This window comes from Heloderma suspectum, chromosome 2 (genome assembly GCF_057233095.1).
Source record: "Heloderma suspectum isolate Gila_16-S chromosome 2, 16-S_ref, whole genome shotgun sequence".
Classification (NCBI taxonomy): domain Eukaryota; kingdom Metazoa; phylum Chordata; class Lepidosauria; order Squamata; family Helodermatidae; genus Heloderma; species Heloderma suspectum.
In genome coordinates this window covers 337,634,324-337,658,220 of record NC_139459.1, presented here as the reverse complement: position 1 = coordinate 337,658,220, position 23,897 = coordinate 337,634,324, and the positions used below count along the sequence as shown (strand labels likewise).

At 44.2% G+C, this 23,897-nt stretch overlaps 1 protein-coding gene across 1 annotated transcript in view; it reads left to right on the top strand.

Moving 5' to 3' along the window:
* The window catches only part of CIMIP7 (ciliary microtubule inner protein 7), a 58,251-nt gene that overhangs the window by 9,273 nt on the left and 25,081 nt on the right, over positions 1 to 23,897 (top strand). The window contains exon 3 of the mRNA XM_084840580.1: positions 22,440 to 22,517. Coding sequence (XP_084696706.1) covers positions 22,440 to 22,517 — 78 coding nt within the window. The remainder of the gene's footprint in view (positions 1 to 22,439; positions 22,518 to 23,897) is intronic.

Below are 23,897 nucleotides of genomic sequence, written 5' to 3'. Positions count from 1 at the left end.
CAGTGGAATGAAGTGCCTTGTGGGTCTACAGCAGCTAACCTCATTTGGACAGAGGTGAATGTTACATTCATTGGAAGTAGGCCTCAGGATAAGCACTGGTTAAGGGCAGGAAGAAAACCTCAGAGTTATCTTCTCTAGTTCAGATCTTTAACTTCTAGACCACAAGTCTTCAAGCTTTTCAGACCTGAGAGCCACCTTCAACTCCAATTGTGAGGAAGACACTTTTAAAATTTTGTACTGCATAAACCAGGGGTGCAGAACCTCAGGCTCAGGTGTCAAATCTGGCCCTCCAAGATTCCCTGGAGCTTCAGCTATTGGGCAGTATAGAAATGAAATTAAATAAATAAATAAAATTCCCCAGAAGGCCACGTTCCTTCCCCTGGCCCCACCCCCTTTCCCCCAAACACCAATTGTATGGTGGTTTCTCAGCCTTTGTGCAGTTTTCTCCATTCTGAAAGGTTGAAATGCCTCCTCTAAGGCTTAGTTACTGGCAGCAAACCGTTAAGCTACAGTATGCTGGCATTTTTGGTATTTTGGCCCTGCCCCTTTCCCTTCAGCCCCACCCACCAGTGGAATGCAGCCCCCAAGGGCTTCTCTGAAATGGAATTCAGCCCTTGGGCTGAACATGGTTCAACACCCCTTGTGAACACCCATCATTCTTTTCTCTGTGTCTGTTTTTCTTCTCCCTTTGCCTCGTCCTCTACCCCCCTCTCTTAACAAAAACTCAAAACTAAAAAATGGCAGAGGTGCCATTGGGGTGAGCTACTTTAGGTTGGGCCAGTTGCATGACCATCCCGGTTAACAGTTAATGTAGACAGTGTGTTGTGTTTGCATTCCACCTTCTCTTCCTGGACCTGCTTCGCTTCAGTTACAATAAGCACCTTCACACCATTTTGAAGAGATGACCCTTCTCTTAGAAAGCAGACATTGGGCTTGTGTCTGATTTCAGTCCCTGACTGGTTTAGGTGAAGGAACAGGTCCTGGGTGCTTGCCAATCCAATCACTCTCCAACCAGTTCTGGAGCTTGAAATAGCTGGGGGGGGGGGTGTCCCTGAAACACCCACAATATGATTCTTGTCCCATTCTTCTCTCGGAACTGGCAAAGCAGCTGTATGAGGATCAAAGCACAGGTATAGTGATAATAACAGGTCCTCTCCACCAGGAAAGAGGAAACGTTTGGAAGGAAGGCAACTAGGTGCATTACTTGAGGACAGGTACAAAGTGAGAGAATTAACCCATGGGAGAAGGGGGAGGATTATAAATTTGGCCCTGGGTCCTATCCAGAGTACCCACAGGGGCATCCTCGAAGAATGCTTATCAATGGGAACTTCTCAAACTGGGAAGAGGTAATGAGTGGGTACCGCAGGGCTCAGTCCTGGGTCCAGTGCTCTTCAACATTTTTATTAATGAGTTGGAGGAGGAGGTGCAGGGAATGCTGATCAAATTTGCAGATGACACAAAATTGGGTGGGATAGCTAATACCTTGGAAGACAGAAACAACATTCAAAGTGATCTTGATAGGCTGGAGTGCTGTGCAGAAGACAACAGAATGATATTTAATAGGGATAAATGCCAACTTCTGCACCTAGGAAAAAGAAACCAAATGCACAGTTACAAGATGGGGGATACGTGGCTCAACCACACTACAAGCGAGAAGGATCTTGGAATTCTTGTGATCACAAGCTGAATATGAGCCAACAATGTGATGTGGCTGCAAAAAAGACAAATGCTATTTTGGGCTGCATTAATAGAAGCATAGCTTCCAGATCCTGGGAAGTACTAATTCCCCTCTACTCAGCATTGGTTGGCCTCATCTGGAGTACTGTGTCCAGTTCTGGGCACTGCACTTTAAGAAGGATGCAGACAACCTGGAGAGGGTTCAGAGGAGGGCAACAAAGATGATCAGGGAACTGGAAACAAAGCCGTATGAGGAGAGACTGAAAGAACTGGGCATGTTTAGCCTTGAGAAGAGAAGACTGAGGGGAGATATGATAGCGCTCTTCAAGTCCTTGAAGGGTTGTCACAGAGAGGAAGGCCAGGATCTCTTCTTGATCGTCTCAGAATGCAGGACACGGAATAATGGGCTCAAGTTACAGGAAGCCAGATTCTGGCTGAACAGCAGGAAAAACTTCCTGACTGTTAGAGCAATACGACAATGGAACCAATGACCTAGGGAGGTGGTGGGCTCTTCCACACTGGAGGCATTCAAGATAGGCTGGACAGCCATCTGTCAAGGATGCTCTGACTTTGATTCCTGCATTGAGCAGAGGGTTGGACTCAATGGTCTTGTAGGCCCCTTCCAACCCTACTATTCTTTGATTCTATGGCATGTAGCAGGTGAAATTACTGATCCTACACCCCAACACTGGTAGTAGCGGTGATGGATAAATCTCCCTTGTCCATATGTGAAGCCCAAGATAAAAATCCTAATTCAGTCTGGATGAAATTGTTTGTCAAAACCTGCCTATTTTATCCTAACCCTCTCCCCACCTTTCCAAACATCCAGGGTTTGAATTGAGGTGGGAAAGCAAGCAGTCCCCTGAATCCTGGCTCTCAGTGTAGCCTATATGGCCAAACCATTCCTGTGGACAACCTAGTTCTAGGATCTGGAAATTGCAAGAATTGTGGCATAATGCATTATGTTGTAAAGTAAAATGTTTTTCTGCTCTTAGGAAGATGGGGTAATGTTTTTGTGCTTCGATAATGATCAGCTTTATGAGGATGTGAATATCATACCTTTAGAAGCTAAACTAGATGCAACTTTAAAAACTTCTAATAATCAGGAATGTGGTTAATTGCTCGTTAACTAACCTCCTGCTGTTTTTAATAGCTGTTTTGTGGGCATTTATAGTGGATAATGTCTCAAATTAAAAAAAAGATAAATTAAATTCTAAGGGTCTGAGGTTAGCATTAGTGGAACTCCTTCTCTGTCCTCTACTGTCACCTGCTCATGAGTGGGATCTGAAATCCATTGCAGGCAGCGTTTTCCTGCTTCAGGAAGGACCTGGTTATGTCCTGTCATGGTGGTATGGAAATATGAGTCCTGTCCTCCTTTTGTGAAATCTACCTGCTGGGATTTGAGGTAGAGCTAAGCCCTATTTAATTGCCTTGGCAATATCTCAAGCTGCATGTTGTGGATTAGACTCCTGCCACCACCACATCCTGGCACTGACAGTAAGAGGCTTGACATCTGTCCCCATTAGTGGATGAATGCAGCTGCCTCTTAATTCTCTTTCGGGAACCCTGAGCAGTTAAAGTCAGGGCTGCCATTTTTCGGTGCATCTGCCTCCACCATGCGTGGAGTCCTGTCACCTAGCACTGCAGAGGCAGGAAATGGAGCAGCCTGTTGTGACAGCAGACTTAGCGACTCTACATCTGTGCAACTCAGATAATCTCTTGCTCTGATCCTTTTAATTTGCCAGGGAGAGCTCCCACTGCTGATTCCCAGGTCTAAGTGTTAGTTCTCAGCTTATTTCATGCAGGGAATAAATTGTGAAGCGGAATATGTATCGGGGGAGATCTGATCTGATGTGATCTTGGAATAGGGTAGTTAGATGCAACAGACAGTGCTCCTGTTCCTTTAATATTTGTGTCTATTTGAGCAGGTGCCATATTTCTCATCCCCAGCAGCATTTGACACGTCAAGCTCCACGTGTTGAAATTCTCATTTTGGCAATTCATGAAAGGTACAAAGGCGCTGGCAGTCTGAGGGCTAGAGGTGACCCCTGAAGTACTTTATTTGTCCCCTATCCATCTTATTACATTTTAATCAAGGTATAGTAAAGAGTTTGCTAACAGTTTCACTTGTGTGGAAAATCTTGTTTTCTAAAGATGTTCCAGCTGTCTTTGGATTTTGAAGCCTGTACTACTTAATGGTGCTGACTTTATTATAAAGCCTGAACACCAACAAAGGCATGGAAAAATTTACCTCTCCCTCCAACTCCAGAAATTGCTATGTGGGGAATAGAGTGGCTTCTGAGAATACAGAAGGGAAGTGCTATAATACAGAGGCAGAGCACATGCAGTAGATGCAGACAGTGGGTTCAATCTCCAACTTCTCCAGATAGTGGGTTTTTATTTATTTAGGGTGTTTTTACCCCACTCTTCAGCCAAAAAAGGCTCCCAGACTGGCTTACAAAGATGAATATTAAGACAGTCCCTGCCATCAGGCTTACAATCTAAAAGACATGACACAAATGGAGAAGGGATTGGGAAGAAGGAGGGAAGGAAAGCAAATACACCAATGACTGATGTATAGGACCAGGTTGGTCTCCCCCCTGTGATGATGTTCATCCTGGGAAGCAGGAGGTGCAGCCCCCCAGTGGCCCTCGGTTCTCTAGCCAATGGATGAGGCCAGAGTCTGCAGACCCAAGGCTTGTATCCATCGGTATCACTCTGCTAGTGTAAATGACTTTGTGCTAGTGGAAACCAAGTTCCAAACTATGCGCAAGGAGAGAATCCAAGTAAAGTTCCACTTGTGCAACCATTTGCGCAACTGCTCGCAGGTCTGAGGTTTACAAAGTGCTCTGCTAGCACTTGTACAACAGGAAAAAGCAGTGGAGCTCTGCTAGCACAGCACGTTTTTCCACCACCAGTATGTTCAATTTAGGCCAAAGAAACTCAGAGAGCAGGGCTCAGAAGAATCCCTACCTGAGGCTCTGGGGAAGTGCAGCCAGCTGGAGCACTGAGCTAGATAGACCAATGGTATGAATCAGTATAAGACAGTTTCATATGTTCAGAAGTTAGCCATCTTTGCTATATTGCAATTGGCCTTACACAGTGGCTGAGATGTTAAGCTTGGAGCTAGGAGTCCTGGTTTTCAAATCACAGTTCAGTTGTGAAATCAGTAAGTGGTTTTCGACATGTTTTTTAGCCAGTATTGAATGGGGGCCAATGGTGAATTACCTGACAGGACTATTATGAGGGTAAAGTGCAAAATGAGAAGAAGGGCCATGGTTCTGTCATGGAGTACATTCTTTGCATGCTGAAGGCCCTAGGCTCAATCCTTGGCACTGCAAATTGAAGGGTATCAGGTGCTAGGAAAGATGCTTGAGGCCTCAGAGAATAGTTACCATCCAGAATAGAAAATAGATAGACTGCTAAGCCCCTTCATGGATCACTGCCTTGTTGTGGCGAAGGGGCTTGCGTGAAGCCATAAGCTATGCCATCCAGGGCCACCCAAGACGGACAGGTCATGGCAGAGAGTTCTGACAAAATGTGGTCCACTGGAGAAGGAAATGGCAACCCACTCCAGTATTCTTGCCAAGAAAACCCCATGGAACGTATCACAAGGCTAAAAGAGATGACGCTGGAAGATGAGCCCCTCAAGTCGGAAGGTGTCCAATATACTACTGGGGAAGAGCAGAGGGAATTTCCAAGTAGTGCCAGAAAGAGTGAAGCGGCTAGGCCAAAGCCGAAAGGACACTCAGCTGTGGATGTGTCTGGTGGTGAAAAGAAAGTCCAATGCTGTAATGAACAATATTGTTTAGGAACCTGGCATGTAAGATCAATGAATCAAGGTAAGCTGGAGGTGGTCAAACATGAGATGGCAAGATTGAACATCGACATCTTGGGAATCAGCGAACTAAAATGGACAAGCATGGGCGAATTTAATTCAGGTGACCATCATATCTACTACTGTGGGCAAGAATCCCTAAGAAGAAATGGAGTAGCACTCATAGTCAACAAAAGGGTGGGAAAAGCAGTACTGGGGTACAATCTCAAAAACGATAGAATGATCTCAGTACGAATCCAAGGCAAACCATTCAACATCACAGTAATTCAAGTCTATGCCCCAACCACTGAGGCCGAAGAAGCTGAGATTGATCGGTTCTATGAAGACCTACAACACCTTCTAGAACTAACACCAAAAAAAGATGTCCTCTTCATCATAGGGGATTGGAATGCTAAAGTAGGAAGTCAAGAAATCACCGGGATAACAGGCAAGCATGGCCTTGGTGTACAAAATGAAGCAGGACAAAGGCTAATAGAGTTTTGCCAAGAGAACACGCTGTTCATAGCAAACACTCTTTTCCAACAGCACAAGAGGCGACTCTACACATGGACATCACTAGATGGTCAATATTGAAATCAGATTGATTATGTCCTTTGCAGTCAAAGATGGAGAAGCTCTATACATTCAGTAAAAATGAGACCTGGAGCTGACTGTGGCTCAGATCATGAGCTTCTTATTGCAAAATTTGGCTGAAATTGAAGAACATAGGGAAAACCACTAAACCATTCAGGTATGACCTAAATCATATCCCTTATGAATATACAGTGGAGGTGAGGAATAGATTTAAGGGATTAGACCTGATAGACAGAGTGCCTGAGGAACTATGGACGGAGGTCCGTAACATTGTTCAGGAGGCAGTAACTCAATCCATCCCAAAGAAAAAGAAATGCAAGAAAGCAAAGCGGCTGTCAAGTACACAGCTACTTACTACTTTCTACTTTCCTTAGCTACTTACAAGTAGCTAAGGAAAGAAGGGAAGCGAAAAGCAAGGGAGAAAGGGGAAGATATACCCAATTGAATGCAGAGTTCCAGAGAACAGGAAGGAGAGACAAGAAGGCCTTCTTAAATGAACAATGCAAAGAAATCGAGGGAAACATTAGAATGGGAAAGACTAGAGATCTTTTCAAGAAAATCGGAGATCTCAAGGGAACGTTTTGTGCAAAGACGGGCATGATAAAGGACAAAGAAGGCAAGGACCTAACAGAAGCAGATGAGATTAAGAAGAGGTGGAAAGAATACACAGAAGAACTATACAGGAAAGATCTTAATATCCCTGATAGCCATGATAGTGAGGTCACGGAACTTGAGCCAGACATCCTAGGGAGGTGTGGGCCTTAGGAAGCATTACTAACAACAAAGCTAGCGGAGATGACAGTCTTCTAGCTGAGCTATTTAAGATCCGAAAAGATGATGCTGTTAAAGTGCTGCACTCAATATGCCAACAATTTGGAACACTCAACAGTGGCCACAAGACTGGAAAAGGTCAGTTTACATTCCAATTCCAAAGAAGGGCAATGCCAAAGAGTGTTCAAACTACTGCACAATTGCGCTCATTTCACATGCCAGCAAGGGTTATGCTCCAAATCCTACAAGCTAGGCTTCAGCAGCATGTGAATCAAGAACTACCAGAAGTACAAGCGAGGTTTTGAAGAGGCAGAGGAACTAGAGATCAATTCGCCAACTTTCGCTGGATCATGGAGAAAGCAAGAGAATTCCAGAAAAACGTCTATTTCTGCTTCATTGACTACGCTAAAGCCTTTGATTGTGTGGATCACAACAAACTGTGGCAAATTCGTAAAGAGATGGGAGTACCAGACCACCTTACCCGTCTCCTGAGAAACCTGTACGAGGGTCAAGAAGCAACAGTAAGAACCGGACATGGAACAACCGATTGATTCAAAATTGGGAAAGGAGTACGACAAGGCTGTATGTTGTCACCCTGCTTATTTAATTTATATGCAGAGTACATCATGAGAAATGCTGGGTTGGATGAATCACCGGTTGGAATTAAGATTGCCGGGAGAATTATCAACAACCTCAGATACGCAGACGATACCATCCTAATGGCAGAAAGCGAAGAGGATCTAAAGAGTCTCTTGTTGAGGGTGAAAGAGGAGAGTGCAAAAGCTGGTTTGAAACTCAACATTAAAAAAACTAAGATCATGGCATCTGGCCCCATCACTTCCTGGCATATAGAAGGGGAAGAAATGGAAGCAGTGACAGACTTTATTTTCTTGGGCTCCAAGATCACCCCAGATGGTGACTGTAGCCATGAAATTAAAAGCCGCTTGCTCCTTGGGAAGAAAGCTATGGCAAAAGTAGACAGCATAGTAAGAAGCAGGGACATCACCTTGCCGACAAAGGTTCATATAATCAAAGCTATGGTTTTCCCAGTAGTAATGTATGGCTGTGAGAGCTGGACTATAAGGAAGGCTGAGCGCCGAAGAATTGATGCTTTCGAACTGTGGTGCTGGAGAAGACTCTTACAAGTCCCCTGGACTACAAGGAGGTCCAATCAGTCAATCCTAAAGGAAATCAACCCTGAGTGCTCATTGGAAGGACAGATACTGAAGCTGAAGCTCAAATATTTTGGCCACCTAATGCGAAGAGAAAAATCCCTGGAAAATACCCTGATGCAGGGAAAGATGGAAGGCAAAAGGAGAAGGGGACGGCAGAGGATGAGATGGCTAGATAGCATCACCGATGCAATGAATATGAACTTGAGCACACTCCGGGAGAGAGCGCAGGACAGGAAGGCCTGGCGTGCTATGGTCCATGGGGTCACGAAGAGTCGGACATGACTTAACGACTGAACAACAACAAGGCTGCTAAATGGACTATTGATAGAGGGCGCAATCCTATCTAGATAGGTGACCACCTATCCAAAGCAAGGCAGGAGAAGCACCTCTGCGCCTCTCCTGCCCTGCTTTTTTTGCTAGACACAGCTGATTTCAGCTGTCTAGCCGCGGGGGGGGGGGGGGGGGCAAGCGGGAGAGGAGGCTGCTGTACAACACATAGGATGTGTCGTACACGCAGATCTGCTCTCCCCGCCCCAGAACACCCCCAGCCCCACCCCTTTTCAGCCACTCTGCACACCTCCGAGGCAGCGTGGACGTGGGGGGAGGTCGGTTTTCTCGAACCGACCTCGGAGCACGGGCTCCAAGGTCGGTTCCTGGAAAACAGCATATCCTACGGCCATCTCGCCACTGTCTAGTGGCCATAGGATTGCTCTCTTAGCTCAGTATAAGGGAGCTCCATTTATAAAAATAGAGGATGTCCGTTTGTCAGTGCCATAGCATCAAGACCGTGAAACCTAGACACCTGAAATTTGGCATGCATACTAAGTGGATTGTAGGGGTATTCACGTTGGGGCTATTTTGTTTTAAAAATGAATTAAGTAATTTTAATTAATTTAAATGTTCCCATGTTGTTGAAGACTGCAGTAGCATAAGAACATATGAAGAAGCATGCTGGATCAGATGAAGGGTCCATCTAGTCCAGCATTCTGTTCACACAGTGGCCAGCCAGCTGTTGACAGGAAACCCAGAAGCAGGACATGAGTGCAAGAGCACCCTCCCACCCATATTCCCCAGCAACTAGTGTACATAGGCATACTGCCTCTGATACTGGAGGTAGCATAGAGCCATCAGGACTAGTAGTCATTGATAGCCTTTGCCTCCAGGAATTTGTCTAACCCCCTTTTAAAGCCACCCAAATTGGTGGCCATCACCACATCTTGTGGTAGTGAATTCCATAGTTTAACTATGCACAGTATGAAGAACTACATCCTTTTATCTGTCTTGAATCTCTCACCAATCAGCTTCATGGGATGACCCTAGGTTTTAGCATTATGAGGGAGAAAAAACGACTTTATACATGTACTAAACCAGATGGTCAACACTGAAATCAGATTGACTACATCCTTTGTAGCCAAAGGTGGCGGACATCTATGCAGTCGGTAAAAACAAGACCTGGAACTGATTGTAGTTCAGATCACGAACTTCTTATTGCACAATTTAGAATCAGACTAAAGAGAATAGGGAAGACCCACAGATCAGTTAGATATGAGCTCACTAATATTCCTCATGAATATGCAGTGGAGGTGTAGAATAGATTTAAGGGACTAGATTTAGTAGATAGGGTCCCGGAAGAACTATGGACAGAAGTTTGCAACATTGTTCAGGAGGTGGCAACAAAAAACGTCCCAAAGAAAAAGAAAACCAAGAAGGCAAGATGGCAAGATGGCTGTCTGCTGAGACACTGGAAGTAGCCCAAGAAAGAAGGAAAGCAAAAGGCAACAGTGATAGGGGGAGATATGCCCAATTAAATGCAAAATTCCAGAGGTTAGCCAGGAGAGATAAGGAATTATTTTTAAACAAGAAATGTGCGGAAGTGGAACAAGATAATAGAATAGGAAGGACAAGAGACCTCTTCCAGAAAATTAGAAACATCAGAGGTAAATTCCAGGCAAAAATGGGTATGATCAAAAACAAAAATGGCAAGGACCTAACAGAAGCAGAAGAGATCAAGAAAAGGTGGCAAGAATATATGGAAGATCTGTATAGGAAGGATAATAATATTGGGGATAGATTTGACGGTGTGGTCAGTGAGCTAGAGCCAGACATCCTGAAGAGTGAGGTTGAATGGGCCTTAAGAAGCATTGCTAATAACAAGGCAGCAGGAGACGATGGTATCCCAGCTGAACTGTTTAAAATCTTGCAAGATGATGCTGTCAAGGTGATGCATGCCATATGCCAGCAAATTTGAAAACACAAGAATGGCCAACAGTTTGGAAAAAATCAACTTATATCCCCATACTAAAAAAGGGAAGCACCAAAGAATGTTCAAACTATCGAACAGTGGCACTTATTTCACATGCCAGTAAGGTAATGCTCAAGATCTTGCAAGGTAGACTCCAGCAATTCATGGAATGAGAATTGCCAGATGTACAAGCTGGGTTTAAAAAAGGTAGAGGAACTAGAGACCAAATTGCCAATATCCGCTGGATAATGGAGAAAGCCAGAGAGTTTCAGAAAAACGTCTATTTCTGTTTGATTGACTATTCTAAAGCCTTTGACTGTGCGGATCATAACAAATTGTGGCAAGTTCTTGGTGGTATAGGGATACCAAGTTATCTTGTATGCCTCCCGAGGAATCTGTGTAACGACCAAGTAGCAACGGTAAGAACAGACCACGGAACAACGGACTGGTTTAAGACTGGGAAAGGAGCACAGCAGGGTTGTATACTCTCACCCTACCTATTCAACCTGTACGCAGAACACATCATGTGACGTGCTAACAATCTCAGATATGCAGATGATACCACTTTGATGGCTGAAAGCGAGGAGGAGCTGAGGAACCTTATGACGAAAGTGCAAAAGTTGGGTTGCAGTTAAACTTTAAAAAAAAATCAAGATTATGGCAACCAGCTTGATTGATATCTGGCAAATAGAAGAAGAAAACATGGAGGCAGTGACAGACTTTGTATTTCTAGGCGCAAAGATTACTGCAGATGCTGACTGCAGCCAGGAAATCAGAAGACATTCACTTCTTGGGAGGGGAGCAATGACAAATCTTGATAAAATAGTGAAGAGCAGAGACATCACACTGACAACAAAGGTCCGCATAGTTAAAGCAGTGGTATTCCCCGAGGTGAGGAATAGATTTAAGGGATTAGACCTGATAGACAGAGTGCCTGAGGAATTATGGATGGAGGTCCATAACATTGTTCAGGAGGCAGCAACTCAAACCATCCCAAAGAAAAAGAAATGCAAGAAAGCCAAGTGGCTGTCTGATGAGGCTTTACAAGTAGCTGAGGAAAGAAGGGAAGCGAAAAGCAAGGGAGAAAGGGGAAGATATACAAAACTGAATGCAGAGTTCCAGAGAATAGTAAGGAGAGACAAGAAGGCCTTCTTAATTGAACAATGCAAAGAAATCGATGAAAACAACAGAATGGGAAAGACTAGAGATCTCTTCAAGAAAATCAGAGATCTCAAGGGAACGTTTTGTGCAAAGACGGGCATGATAAAGGACAAAGAAGGCAGGGACCTAACAGAAGCAGATGAGATTAAGAAGAGGTGGAAAGAATACACAGAAGAACTATACAGGAAAGATCTTAAAGTCCCTGATAGCCATGATAGTGCGGTCACTGAACTTGAGCCAGACATCCTCGAGAGTGAAGTCAAGTGGGCCTTAGGAAGCATTAGTAACAACAAAGCTAGCGGAGATGACAGTATTCCAGCTGAGCTATTTAAAATCCTACAAGATGATGCTGTTAAAGTGCTGCACTCAATATGCCAACAAATTTGGAACACTCAACAGTGGCCGCAAGACTGGAAAAGGTCAGTTTACATTCCAATTCCAAAGAAGGGCAATGCCAAAGAGTGTTCAAACTACCGCACAATTGCACTCATTTCACATGCCAGCAAGGTGATGCTCAAAATCCTACAAGCTAGGCTTCAGCAGTATGCGAACCGAGAACTACCGGAAGTACAAGCGGGGTTTTGAAGAGGCAGAGGAACTAGAGATCAAATCACCAACATTCGCTGGATCATGGAGAAAGCAAGAGAATTCCAGAAAAACGTCTATTTCTGCTTCATTGACTATGCTAAAGCCTTTGATTGTGTGGATCACAACAAACTGTGGCAAATTCGTAAAGAGATGGGAGTACCAGACCACCTTACCTGTCTCCTGAGAAACCTGTGCGAGGGTCAAGAAGCAACAGTAAGAACCAGACATGGAACAACCGAATGGTTCAAAATTGGGAAAGGAGTACGACCAGGCTGCATATTGTCACCCTGCTTATTTAACTTATATGCAGAATACATCATGAGAAATGCCGGGTTGGATGAATTACAGGTCAGAATTAAGATTGCCGGGAGAATTATCAACAACCTCCGATATGCAGATGATACCACCCTAACGGCAGAAAGTGAAGAGGATCTAAAGAGTCTCTTGTTGAGGTTGAAAGAGGAGAGTGCAAAAGCTGGTTTGAAACTCAACATTAAAAAAACGAAGATCATGGCATCTGGCCCCATCACTTCCTGGTGTATAGAAGGGGAAGAAATGGAAGCAGTGACAGATTTTATTTTCTTGTGCTCCAAGATCACCGCGGACAGTGACTGTAGCCATGAAATTAAAAGACGCTTGCTCCTTGGGAGGAAAGCTATGGCAAACCTAGACAGCATAGTAAGAAGCAGAGACATCACCTTGCCGACAAAGGTTCGTATAATCAAAGCTATGGTTTTCCTAGTAGTAACTCATGGCTGTGAGAGCTGGACTATAAGGAAGGCTGAGCACCGAAGAATTGATGCTTTCAAACTGCAGTGCTGGAGAAGACCCTTACGAGTCCCCTGGACTACAAGGAGGTCCAATCAGTCAATCCTAAAGGAAATCAACCCTGAGTGCTCATTGGAAGGACAGATACTGAAGCTGAAGCTCAAATATTTTGGCCACCTAATGCGAAGAGAAAAGTCACTGGAAAAGACCCTGATGCTGGGAAAGACTGAAGGCAAAAGGAGAAGGGGACAGCAGAGGATGAGATGGCTAGATAGCATCACCGATGCAATGAATATGGACTTGAGCACGCTCCGGGAGAGAGCGCAGGACAGGAAGGCCTGGTGTGCTATTGTCCATGGGGTCACGAAGAGTCGGACACGACTGAACGACTGAACAACATTCCCCGTAGTAACCAATGGCTACGAGAGCTGGACGATAAGGAAGGCTGAGCGAAGGAAGATAGATGCTTTTGAACTGTGGTGCTGGAGGAAAATGCTGAGAGTGCCTTGGACTGCAAAAAGATCAAACCAGTCCATACTCCAGGAAATAAAGCCAGACTGCTCACTTGAGGGCATGACATTAAAGGCAAAACTGAAGTACTTTGGCCACATAATGAGAAGACAGGACACCCTGGAGAAGATGCTGATGCTAGGGAAAGTGGAAGGCAAAAGGAAGAGGGGCCGACCAAGGGCAAGATGGATGGATGATATTCTAGAGGTGATGGACTCGACCTTGGGGGAGCTGGGGGTGGCAACGGCCAACAGGAAGCTCCGACGTGGGCTGGTCCATGAAGTCATGAAGAGTCAGCAGCGACTGACCGAATAAACAACAGCCACATTCTCCACACCATGCATAATTTTATGCACCTCTGTCACTTCATCCTTTTCTTGCCTTTTTCCAAGCTAAACAAGCCCAGCTGTTGTAACTTTCCCTCATAGGGGAGTTGCACCAGCCTCTTGATCATTTTAGTTGCCATTTTCTACAATTTTCTTCCAGCTCTACAATATCTTTTTTAGGTGCAGTAACCAGAACTGTACACACTATTCTAAGTGTGGTTGCACCATAGATTTATATAAGGAGAGTATGATATTGGCAATTTATTCTCAGTTCCTTTCCTAATTATGCCTAACATGGAGTTTGCCTTTTTTGCAGCAGCCATGCACTGGGTTGACATTTTCATCGAACTGTCCACCACAACCCAATATCTCTTTCTTGGTCAGTCACCGCTAGCTCAGATCCCATCAAGTTATTCTTGAAATTGGGATTTTTTACCTAAACATGCATCACTTTACACTTGCTTACATTGAACTGCATTTGCCATTTAGATGCCCATTCTTTCAGTTTTGAGAAATCCTTTTGGAGCTCCTCACAATCCCTTTTTGTTTTAACACATAAATAATTGGGTGTCATCGACAAACTTGGCTTCACTGCTCACTCCTAATTCCAGATCATGTATGAACAAGTTGAAAAGCATTGGTCCCAAGACAGACCCCTGCAGGACCCAACAATTTACATCCCTCCATTTTGAGAATGTACCATGTATTCCTACTGTCTGCTTTCTATTCTCTAACCAGTTACTGATCCACAACATCTTCAGCCACTAGGGGCAGAACTTGCTAATGAGCACATAGCTTTGCAAGTAGGGATGTACGAAATCCCTACCTGGCTCTGTGCCGGTCAATCCGCGGTGGGGGTGAGGCACTCCGTCCCTCCCCCCGGAATCCTCCCCGGCCAGCTCTGCTCTGCGGTGGTTCCAGCTGCAGCCGGAGTTCCAGCTGCTGCCGGGCTGCTGTGGCCGCAAATGGCAGCCGTCGTAGCGGCCGCCATTTGCGTCCTTTCAGTAAGCCGTGATAGGCTACATAAGTATTTACATAGCCTATCACGGCAAAAGGCAGCCATGCAAATGGCAGCCACTACGCCTTTTGCCATGATAGGCTATGTAAATAATTACGTAGCCTATCACGGCTCACTGCAAGGACGCAAATGGCGTAGCGGCCGCCATTTGCGCCCCTGCTCTTTGCCGTGATAGGCTAAGTATTTACATAGCCTATCACAGCTTACTGCAAGGACGCAAATGTGACGGCCGCCATTTGTGGCTGTAGCAGCCCGGCAGTAGCCGGGAGACCAGCCGGAGCTGCCAGATCCGCCACCTTCCGTCCTGGTACATTCCGTCCTGGGCGGATTCTGTGGGGTGGCAGGGTGGGGGAGACCGTTCCACCACAGATTCTGGGGGACTCTCACTAGAGTCTGTGGCGGAATTCTCTGACATCCCTATTTGCAAGTTCATACAGTTTGATGGCAGGGGAGATTAATAGGTCTAGGGATTGAGTTGTATACCTGCCCCCTCCCTCTATTGTGGGCCAGCCCCCCATCAGGGGAATGGAGTGGACAGACCCCTCCCTTAGGGGGTTATAGAGGTGCATCATCGCAGGGCCTGTGCTTAGTGGTGCCAGCAGTGTGCTTTTGTTCAGACAAGGTGGGCACAATGCGTTCAACTTTGACAACTGTGTAAGGTTGCTTGAAGGTTATGGTATATCAAACTAAGGGCTATTCCAACCTGTGCAAAGCCGGGTCCATTCATTGGCATGTTATATAGATGAAGGCTGTATCTTGATATACCACCATTTATATACATGGCATTTTACAAATAACAGGTTTGATAGGTCCCAGCCTCCAAGGACTTGCAGTCTAAAACTAGATACAGGCAAGTTATGTAGGAAAGGGTGAAATATGGGGACTGAGGTAAACTGAGGAAGAATATGTGATTATTTCAATTACACTTAGCTTAGTTACAATAGGGTACTGGGACCAGGGGGTTCCAAGGCCTTCTGGAAAAGGTGGATTTTGAGGAGAAACTTTAAGGAGGGAAGGGAGGTAGTCACATGGAAGCAATCTGGGAGTTCCAGACAAAAAAGGCAGCAAGAAAGAAAGGCCAGTGTCATTTCAGGGAGCAGGAGACATTCGGACAGCTGAGGGTGGTGGAGCTGAATGAGTTAAGGTCACAGGAAGGGACATGTTGATATGAGAGCAGAGAGATGAGGTGGGGAGTAGACAAGGCCATGTAGAGTTTTGGAGGTAAGGAGAAGAAACCTGTGTAGGAATTTAAGTAGGTACATGAACATCACATGATGAGAGCAATGAGAAAAGTGAATGAATTTAGCAGCAGAGTGCTAGATGGATGTGAGTGGACAAAGGTGAGACATTGGACTACCAGAGAGAAGATGTTTGCAGTAGTCAAGATGAGAGATTACAAGGGCATGTACCAGAATATTCACTGAGGGATCAGAGAGGAAGCGCTTGTATTTTTGTAATATTGTAAAGGGGAAAGCATCATGATTTGGAGATGGGCTGAAGGGTGTGGGTGCAAATGATAGAAGAGTCACAGAAAATGCATACTGCAAGTTTATTGCTATAATATTCAACTCAAAGTGCAGGATATGACTCTTGAAAAGCACACATGAGGTGATATAGATAAATCCCCTGCTGATGTTGCACCCCCAGCGGTGCAGAGTAGCCCATACTGGCCCCAAATATCTCCCCTATGATAGGGGCAATGGAGGGTTAGCACCTTGTACACTCTAGTGTTCAGTATGATCCAGAGACACACAGAGTATAAGTGAGATTGAGGCAGAAGCTATTTATTATAAATCATGAGAGGAATTCTGGCTCAAGCTTGTAAAACAGAGAAATTATCTGTAGCCACCCTACTGTGATTGATTGTGATAAGTTGCTCTTAAAGAGACAGCATTTCACAAACACCTTAAGGCACTATGGAAATGACCACTTTTAAGAACTAGAGAGCCCTGTAGCAAAATATTTGCTTGATAGACTGGAGCGCTGGGCAGAAAATAACAGAATGAAATTTAATAGGGATAGATGCCAAGTTCTGCACCTAGGAAAAAGAAACCAAAGGCACAGTTACAAGACAGGGGATACGTGGCTCAACAACACTACAAGTGAGAAGGATCTTGGAATTGTTGTAGATCACAAGCCGAATATGAGCCAGCAATTTGGCTGCAAAAAAGGCAAATGCTATTTTGGGCTGCATTAATAGAAGCATAGCTTCCAAATCCCGGGAAGTACTAGTTCCCCTCTACTCAGCATTGGTTAGGCCTCATCTGGAGTACTGTGTCCAGTTCTGGGCACCACACTTCTAGAAGGATGCAGACAAGCTGGAGAGGATTCAGAGGAAGGCAACAAAGATGATTAGGGGACTGGAAATAAAGCCCTATGAAGAGAGACAGAAAGAACTGGGCATGTTTAGCCTTGAGAAGAGAAGACTGAGGGGAGATATGATAGCGCTCTTCAAGTACTTGAAAGGTTGTCACAGAGAGGAAGGCCAGGATCTCTTCTCGATCATCCCAGAGTGCAGGACACGGAATAATGGGATCAATTATTCCTATTAATAATAGGAAGCCAGATTCCGGCTGAACATCAGGAAAAACTTCCTGACTGTTAGAGCAATATGACAATGGAACCAATGACCTAGAGAGGTAGTGGGCTCTCCCACACTGGAAGCATTCAAGATAGGCTGGACAGCTATCTGTCGGGGATGCTCTGACTTGGATTCCTGCACTGAGCAGGGGGTTGGACTCGATGGTCTTATAGGCCCCTTCCAACCCTACTATTCTATGATTCTATGCTGGCTAGATCAAACCAGTAGCAGAGATACAGCCTGTGCTCCACCCCTTTAGCCCTACTGCCTCCTTGGCTCCTAGTGATGTTTAGGTGTGCCAGCTGCCTTGCATGCATTGGGGCCCTCAGCCAGGAACAGAAAAATCAGCTCCTGGAGAATTCAAAGCTGGTTTTCAGCTGCCAGCTTGAAAGTGCTTTCCAGGCATCAATAAATGGCACAATAAAGACTCCCTTAGAAGGATCACTCCTGGAGGCAGATTGATTAAATTCATCTGCTAACAGAGCATCCCTTGAAGCTGACAGCTGGATGGACTGTCTGCCCTATTCTGTAGAGAGAAATGCTGAGCCGGTCTGTTCCACAGGGAGGAAAGGGCCTTGGCTAGCACTGTGCAGGATAAGGTCCTGCAACTGTATACTTTGATACTGTTGACTAAAAATAGACCTTGTTTGCCTAGGAATGAAATGATTTATTTTCTTTTCCTTGACATTAAATTTTGTTTTGAAACGATAGGCTAGAAAATGAGGAATACCACATAACAAAAGAACAAAATCACTAATTAAGAGAAAAAAGGGGGAAATTAAACTCACTGATTACAGCTCTTTGTATATAATGGGTAGACGTATGGGATAGTTAAGAGTAAAATAGCCTGTTCTCTAGTCACTTATTATTGAGAGAGCATGGATGGGTGGGTTATGTAGTTGAGCCCTTTCCTTTTGGACTGTTGTGAAGCTGTGGAGAGGGGCAGGCCACTGACCTTCTAGATCAGGGTGGGCAGCCTTCGGGTTTGTCAGAGCTATGAGCTATTTTGTTTTTTACTAGAATCTCAAGATCTGCCAACCAGCACCAGATGCAAAAGCACCAGATGCAAAACACTCAGTATTGAAGAACAGGGTGCCTGTGAGCACATTCTGAGCCCAGGAATTTGTTTGCAGTACCAGAACTGAACTGAGCTAAAAGTCCTTTCACACAAGAGTCTGCTTCTGGTTACCCCAAAATTTCTTCATTTCAGCAGCCTACTTTAGGTGGGAAAAGTCACTTTGATGCTGATATTGTTAAACAATTGGGAGTCAGAAATATTTGCGGATCTGTTGCAAATCACCTAGAAATCTACTAGTAGATCCTGATCTATCTTCTGCGCACCCCTTTCTTAGAGACATCCAAGTCACTCAAGGGACCTGGCCTTACAGAAAGCATACTAAAAAATCTCCATAACAAAATGTGTGCCACCAGGCATCTAGCCTTGGGGCTGCATCAGAATTTTAGAGACTTCAGTGTGGGAGACCCAAGTTGAAATTCCTGCTCCTCCATGTGGTTCCCTTTGCCAAGGTGCTGCCCCGCAGCATAACTTACTTTTCTGCCATTTGGAAAGCACTCGATATAATTGGAAAGTATTGGAAAACACTCAGTATAATTAGAAGTGCTATATTTCTTTTGTTTTATCACATTTGCATCCCACCCTTCCGCCAAAGATTTCAGGACAGCATACATGGGGTTACCCTCCTTTAGCCTCACAACTCTGTGAGGAATATAATGCCTCACTTGGGCACCCAAGGTAACCAAGGAAGCTTCGTGGCTGAGTGGCGATTTGCAGTGCGCTCAAGTTTTCCCAACCTGGACAATACACCACACCACACAACACCACAATAGAAAGAATTAGAATATTAAAATTTATTTCAAAAGGCAAAGTTAAATTTCTTATGGTCATAGTTGTTAGGAAAAATTGAAAATGAGTGCCTAATGTCCATCTTCTAACTGGCAGCTTGTATTCTCTGCAAAGGGCAGAGAATTCTCTATTATGCAGCCTTATAACTCACAGTATTGTTACGGATTGTAGTATGTATTATGGATTCATGCTTCCGTACTTGCAAACATATTTCATTTAAACTGGGTGTTCTTTTTACTGTCCCAGGGACTAACCTTCACTGGTTGCCCTACATATGTCTTCCTTCCTCCCAGAACTGTAGAACTGAAAAAAAAACTGTTTTTTTTCTAAAACAATATTGAATTTGAATATTGAGGGCCAGTGTGGTATCGTGCTTAGAATGTTGGACAGGGATTTGGGAGATCTGGGTTCTAGTCCCTGCTCAGCCATGAATCTCACTGGGTGATTTTAGGCCAGTCACACCTAACCTACCTCACAGGGTTGTTGTGAGGAAAAAATAGAGGAAGACCACGTAAACCACCTTGGGTTCCTTGCAAGAGGGAAAAAGGCAGGATATAAATGTAATAAATAAATAAATTTGCTCCACTGTTTTCATATACCTGTATATACCCAATACATTTGAAAAAAGAGTGGGGAGTTCAACTACAAGGGAGGATCATTAAGCAACTGGGTTCCAGAACTGTGAGGCAGCCAAGTTTAGCTTTTGCTAAAATCAGTATTGTAGTGGAGCCAGGGCTTGCAGGGATGCAGTGCCTGCACTTTTTTATTAGCAGGGAGACAACCCCCTCAGAATTCTCTGTTCCCTCTGAGCTTAGAAGCAGTTATCACAGTGGCTGGGGGCAGGGTGGGGAGATTAATTTTCCCAGAAGCAATATAGTCTTCCTTATTGGAATGTAAAGTATTTTGGGGTGGCTTGGTCTTGAATGAGCAATTAAGGCACATTAGTTTTACAAGTGAGCTGCTTCTAATGGAGATGAAAACTGCTAGAACTGGTCTGTTGATATGCATCAATACAGTAGTCTGAATTTTTGGACTTTCCTTGGGGATGTGGCTATGGGGACTGTCACTTGTTTACCACTATCCCGCCAACCAAAAGATATTCTTAAGAACTCAGCAGGCAAAATTAGCAAGGTGTCCTATGGTGAATGGGTGTATGGGTGCAATAGGGTACACTCCATGTAAAAAAAGTTGAGCAAAATACTCCAATAATGAAAGGAACAAATGCAAGAATTCCATGCTGACCAATTGCAATTTATATACTGCACAACACTGCACAAAACTGCACAAAAAAATATTCACTAAGGAAACACCCTAAGGCTCTGGCAGATAGGTAACAACATTCTGTTATCGCATTCAAGCTAACAATAGGTTTGTGATTGTGAAACATTTAGGTTGTCATGGTAATTATTCCCATTCTGCAGATGAAGAACTGAAGCTGAAAAATAATGACATCCATTGCTACATATTGGGATAATCAGGATTTGAAACCAGGTCTTTCAATTCAGGTGCAATACAAGGGAATAATTCACAAGGTGTTTTTTAAAAGATAGTGGCTATTTGATTAAGCCATCACACATTGATTTTTGTAATGGATTTTGACAATTTTAACGCCCTGCTTGTAGACTTCTGGGAAGCATCTGGCTGGAAATTGGATTAGCTGCACCTTTGGTTTGATCCAGGAAGACTTTTATGTTCTTATTAAATTGTCTTCTGAATGGTCACAGGATGATCTTGCAGCTCACCACGCCCTGGAAAATAATCAAATAGTGGCTTGACCTAGAACAGTGGTCCCGAACTTTTTGGACCTGTGGGCATATTTGGGTATTTGAGAAACTGCTGTGGCCACCACCACAAAATGCCTAAACAGTGGATCGCGCTTTGGCATCTCCCTGTCGTGTCTATGTGCAGTGTCTGATTCAGCAAAAACGTTTGTTTCATATCTATTGGACTCCGCAACATCTCTTTAATAAAGAATTGTCTAATTTGGCTAATTGCTGGTGGTGCAATACAGCTAATCCTTCTTTTAAACATATGTTTTGGCAATATCCAGTTGTTGCTTCATTTGGGGAGGAGGTTATTACACAGATAAATTTTGTACTGGAACAGTCTTTAATATTCACTGATACACACTTTTAAATTATTTACCTGCTTCATGGAAATTAACAAATGGTCAGGGTAAATGGATTCTCCACACCCTTTTGACAGCTGAAAGACTGATATTACAACATTGGAAGGATAAACAAACACTCACCTCCTATAATGCAATGGATTGAGGATCTTACAATGCTTTCAAAATTTGAACGGGTGGCATATAGACACCATCTTCAAATGTATTATTTAAATATTTGGTCTGCTTTTGTTGAAGCCTATGTATAATTGCTAGGATATTGTATGCATTTTATAAGTATTCATTGCTATGGATATATACAAATCCGTGTGTGTGTGTGTGTGTGTGTGTATGTGTGTATATATATATATATATATATATATATATATATATAAAGGAGGGAATTTTAAAAAAATTTGTGGATGCCTGCAGGCGCTACATTGGGGACCCCTTCATGGGTGCCATTGGAGGTGCTTGTGGTTGCCATAGCACCCATGGGTGCCACATTGGGGGACCCCTAACCTAGAATATGGAGCAGCTCAATACTGACACGTTTGAGTATTCACAAGATTACCCAACAGGCCAAAGAAATCATCTTCTTGTGATGCCTTCAATATCTTGTAATCCAAGGTGTGATTTTACCACTACCATTGATAAATTATGGTGTGTGTGAACCATAAATCTCTCTCTCCAGGGTCGGTGTAGTCTAGTCCATCAATAGACAACAGTTATAGGAGTCATATTTCAGGAGGAGGGTTGTTGTTTCTTTAAAAAAAATTAATGTGTTGCAGTTGCTTTGGGACTGCGCTGACCACCTGTGTGCTTACAGCTGCGTCCCTATTGCTTGCTCGCCCTGTATGCTTGTAATAAGCAGTTCACTGCAAAAGCACCATAAGTGTCTAGCGGTCTTTCCAAAAGAAACTGGCCCTCTAAAAACTGCTTTGGACTTGTGTTCATCTTCAGAACACTCTTATGCAGTTGATCAATAGTAGTAGTTCCATTACAGAGATGAAGAACTGAGGCTGAGACATATGACTTGGAGAGGTGGCCCATGATATTCCACAGCCAAGGCAAATTCATAGCTTCTCAGTTCTTAATTCGAATCTCTTAATTCTTTGGGCCATACTTGCTGGCAGCAAGCCCTTTGTGTAAGACCAGCCAGATCTGATCCCTGCTCCATTGGTCCAGTTGCAAGCTGTATGTTTTGCAGGGGGCTAATCTTGTTTGTGCTCTTTTCAAGGAGACCCCTTCAAAGCACATATTCTCCAAGCACGACAACAGGCATGCCTTCCCAGGATCGGCTACATATTTTGAGAGCGTGAGTGTTGCTGGTGGCGGCGGGGGTTGGGGTTCATCGTCTCTTGTTCCCTTTATCTTATGTCACAAAAGAGTTGGCAGAGAAGTTGCTTGATTAGAGCCATCATTTTCATTCCTAATGTGATTAGCTCTCCCTTGGCAGCCTCGGCCTCCCAGGCTCCCTCAGGAACTGATGACACCAACCAGCTGCCTTTGTAGAAGCACTAGTTACGAGCTCTGTGCTGCATGCAGTAGTAGTCTAAGGCTGTCAGGTGTCCATAACTTCACATCCAGTGGGTGCCTGCCTGATGCACTCCAGCAGTCAGGGTCAGAAGTAAACAGGACAATGCTGGGCAGGAGTACATTCAGCACCACCTTGTCCTGTGGCACACCATTAATTGTTACGACTCTGTCGGACTCCTGCCAGACCTGACCTGCTTGAATGCTCAAATACAACTAGGGAAACAACCAGGTGGAAGGGGGCAGTGTTAGTGGGTCATATATTTATATCCATTACACTAGTGACAAGAGGCAGGACTGTACTCTGTATAAACCAGATATAGTTTTTAAAATTGCATGCATTAGCTTTTTTTTAGCATTATTTATTTTGCTTCTTTTAGTCATGGGGGAGGCAACGAGCTATGCAGGGCTTTGAAGTCACATAGGCCAAGCAATGGATATCTGACTGAAGCCCTTACCCCTTCGGGCTTCTGCAAGTTCAACTGCCATTTCCCAAATATTTTTCAAGCCTGTCTTTGAAGCCATAATGGTTAGAAACATGCTTTTTTAAAATACTGTTTTTTAGGATGATTTCTTGCACTGAATCACAGAATGTGTGTGGGAGAACACTGCCTCTCTTAGTGCAGAATTTTGTGTATATATATATATATGTATATGTACTTACGGACAGATGGGCAGGCCGGCAGTGTGTGCATATCCTTAAGATTAGGTACAATTGCATACAATATAGTTCCACCAATAACCTCAAGTCTGTCAGGGCAGTGGAGACCATACTATGTAATAATATAAATATTGGACAGATGGGTATGAGATGTGCAGTTGTGGCATGCTGGTGATCTTGTGGGTTAATGTATGGACGATTGATAATGTGCATGATCAGCTGTGGGGTGGGGGGAGGAGTTTCAACTGGGTGAAGGCAGATATAAGACAAAAAAAGCAGTCACAGCGAGTTGTGCAAACCCACCTTCGAAGCTTGCCATATATACATTTCAGCTAGACAAACACTTGATTAGCCAATTTGTGCCTTCTGCAGCTAGCTTTTCCCCAGCTCAAATGGACCATGCCACAGACTTGATGGGATTGGTTTTTCAGACATCACCCTGGGAGAGGGACAGGTATGTTTCTACTAGTGATGCTGCCAAAATGTAAACCTAATTTAGAA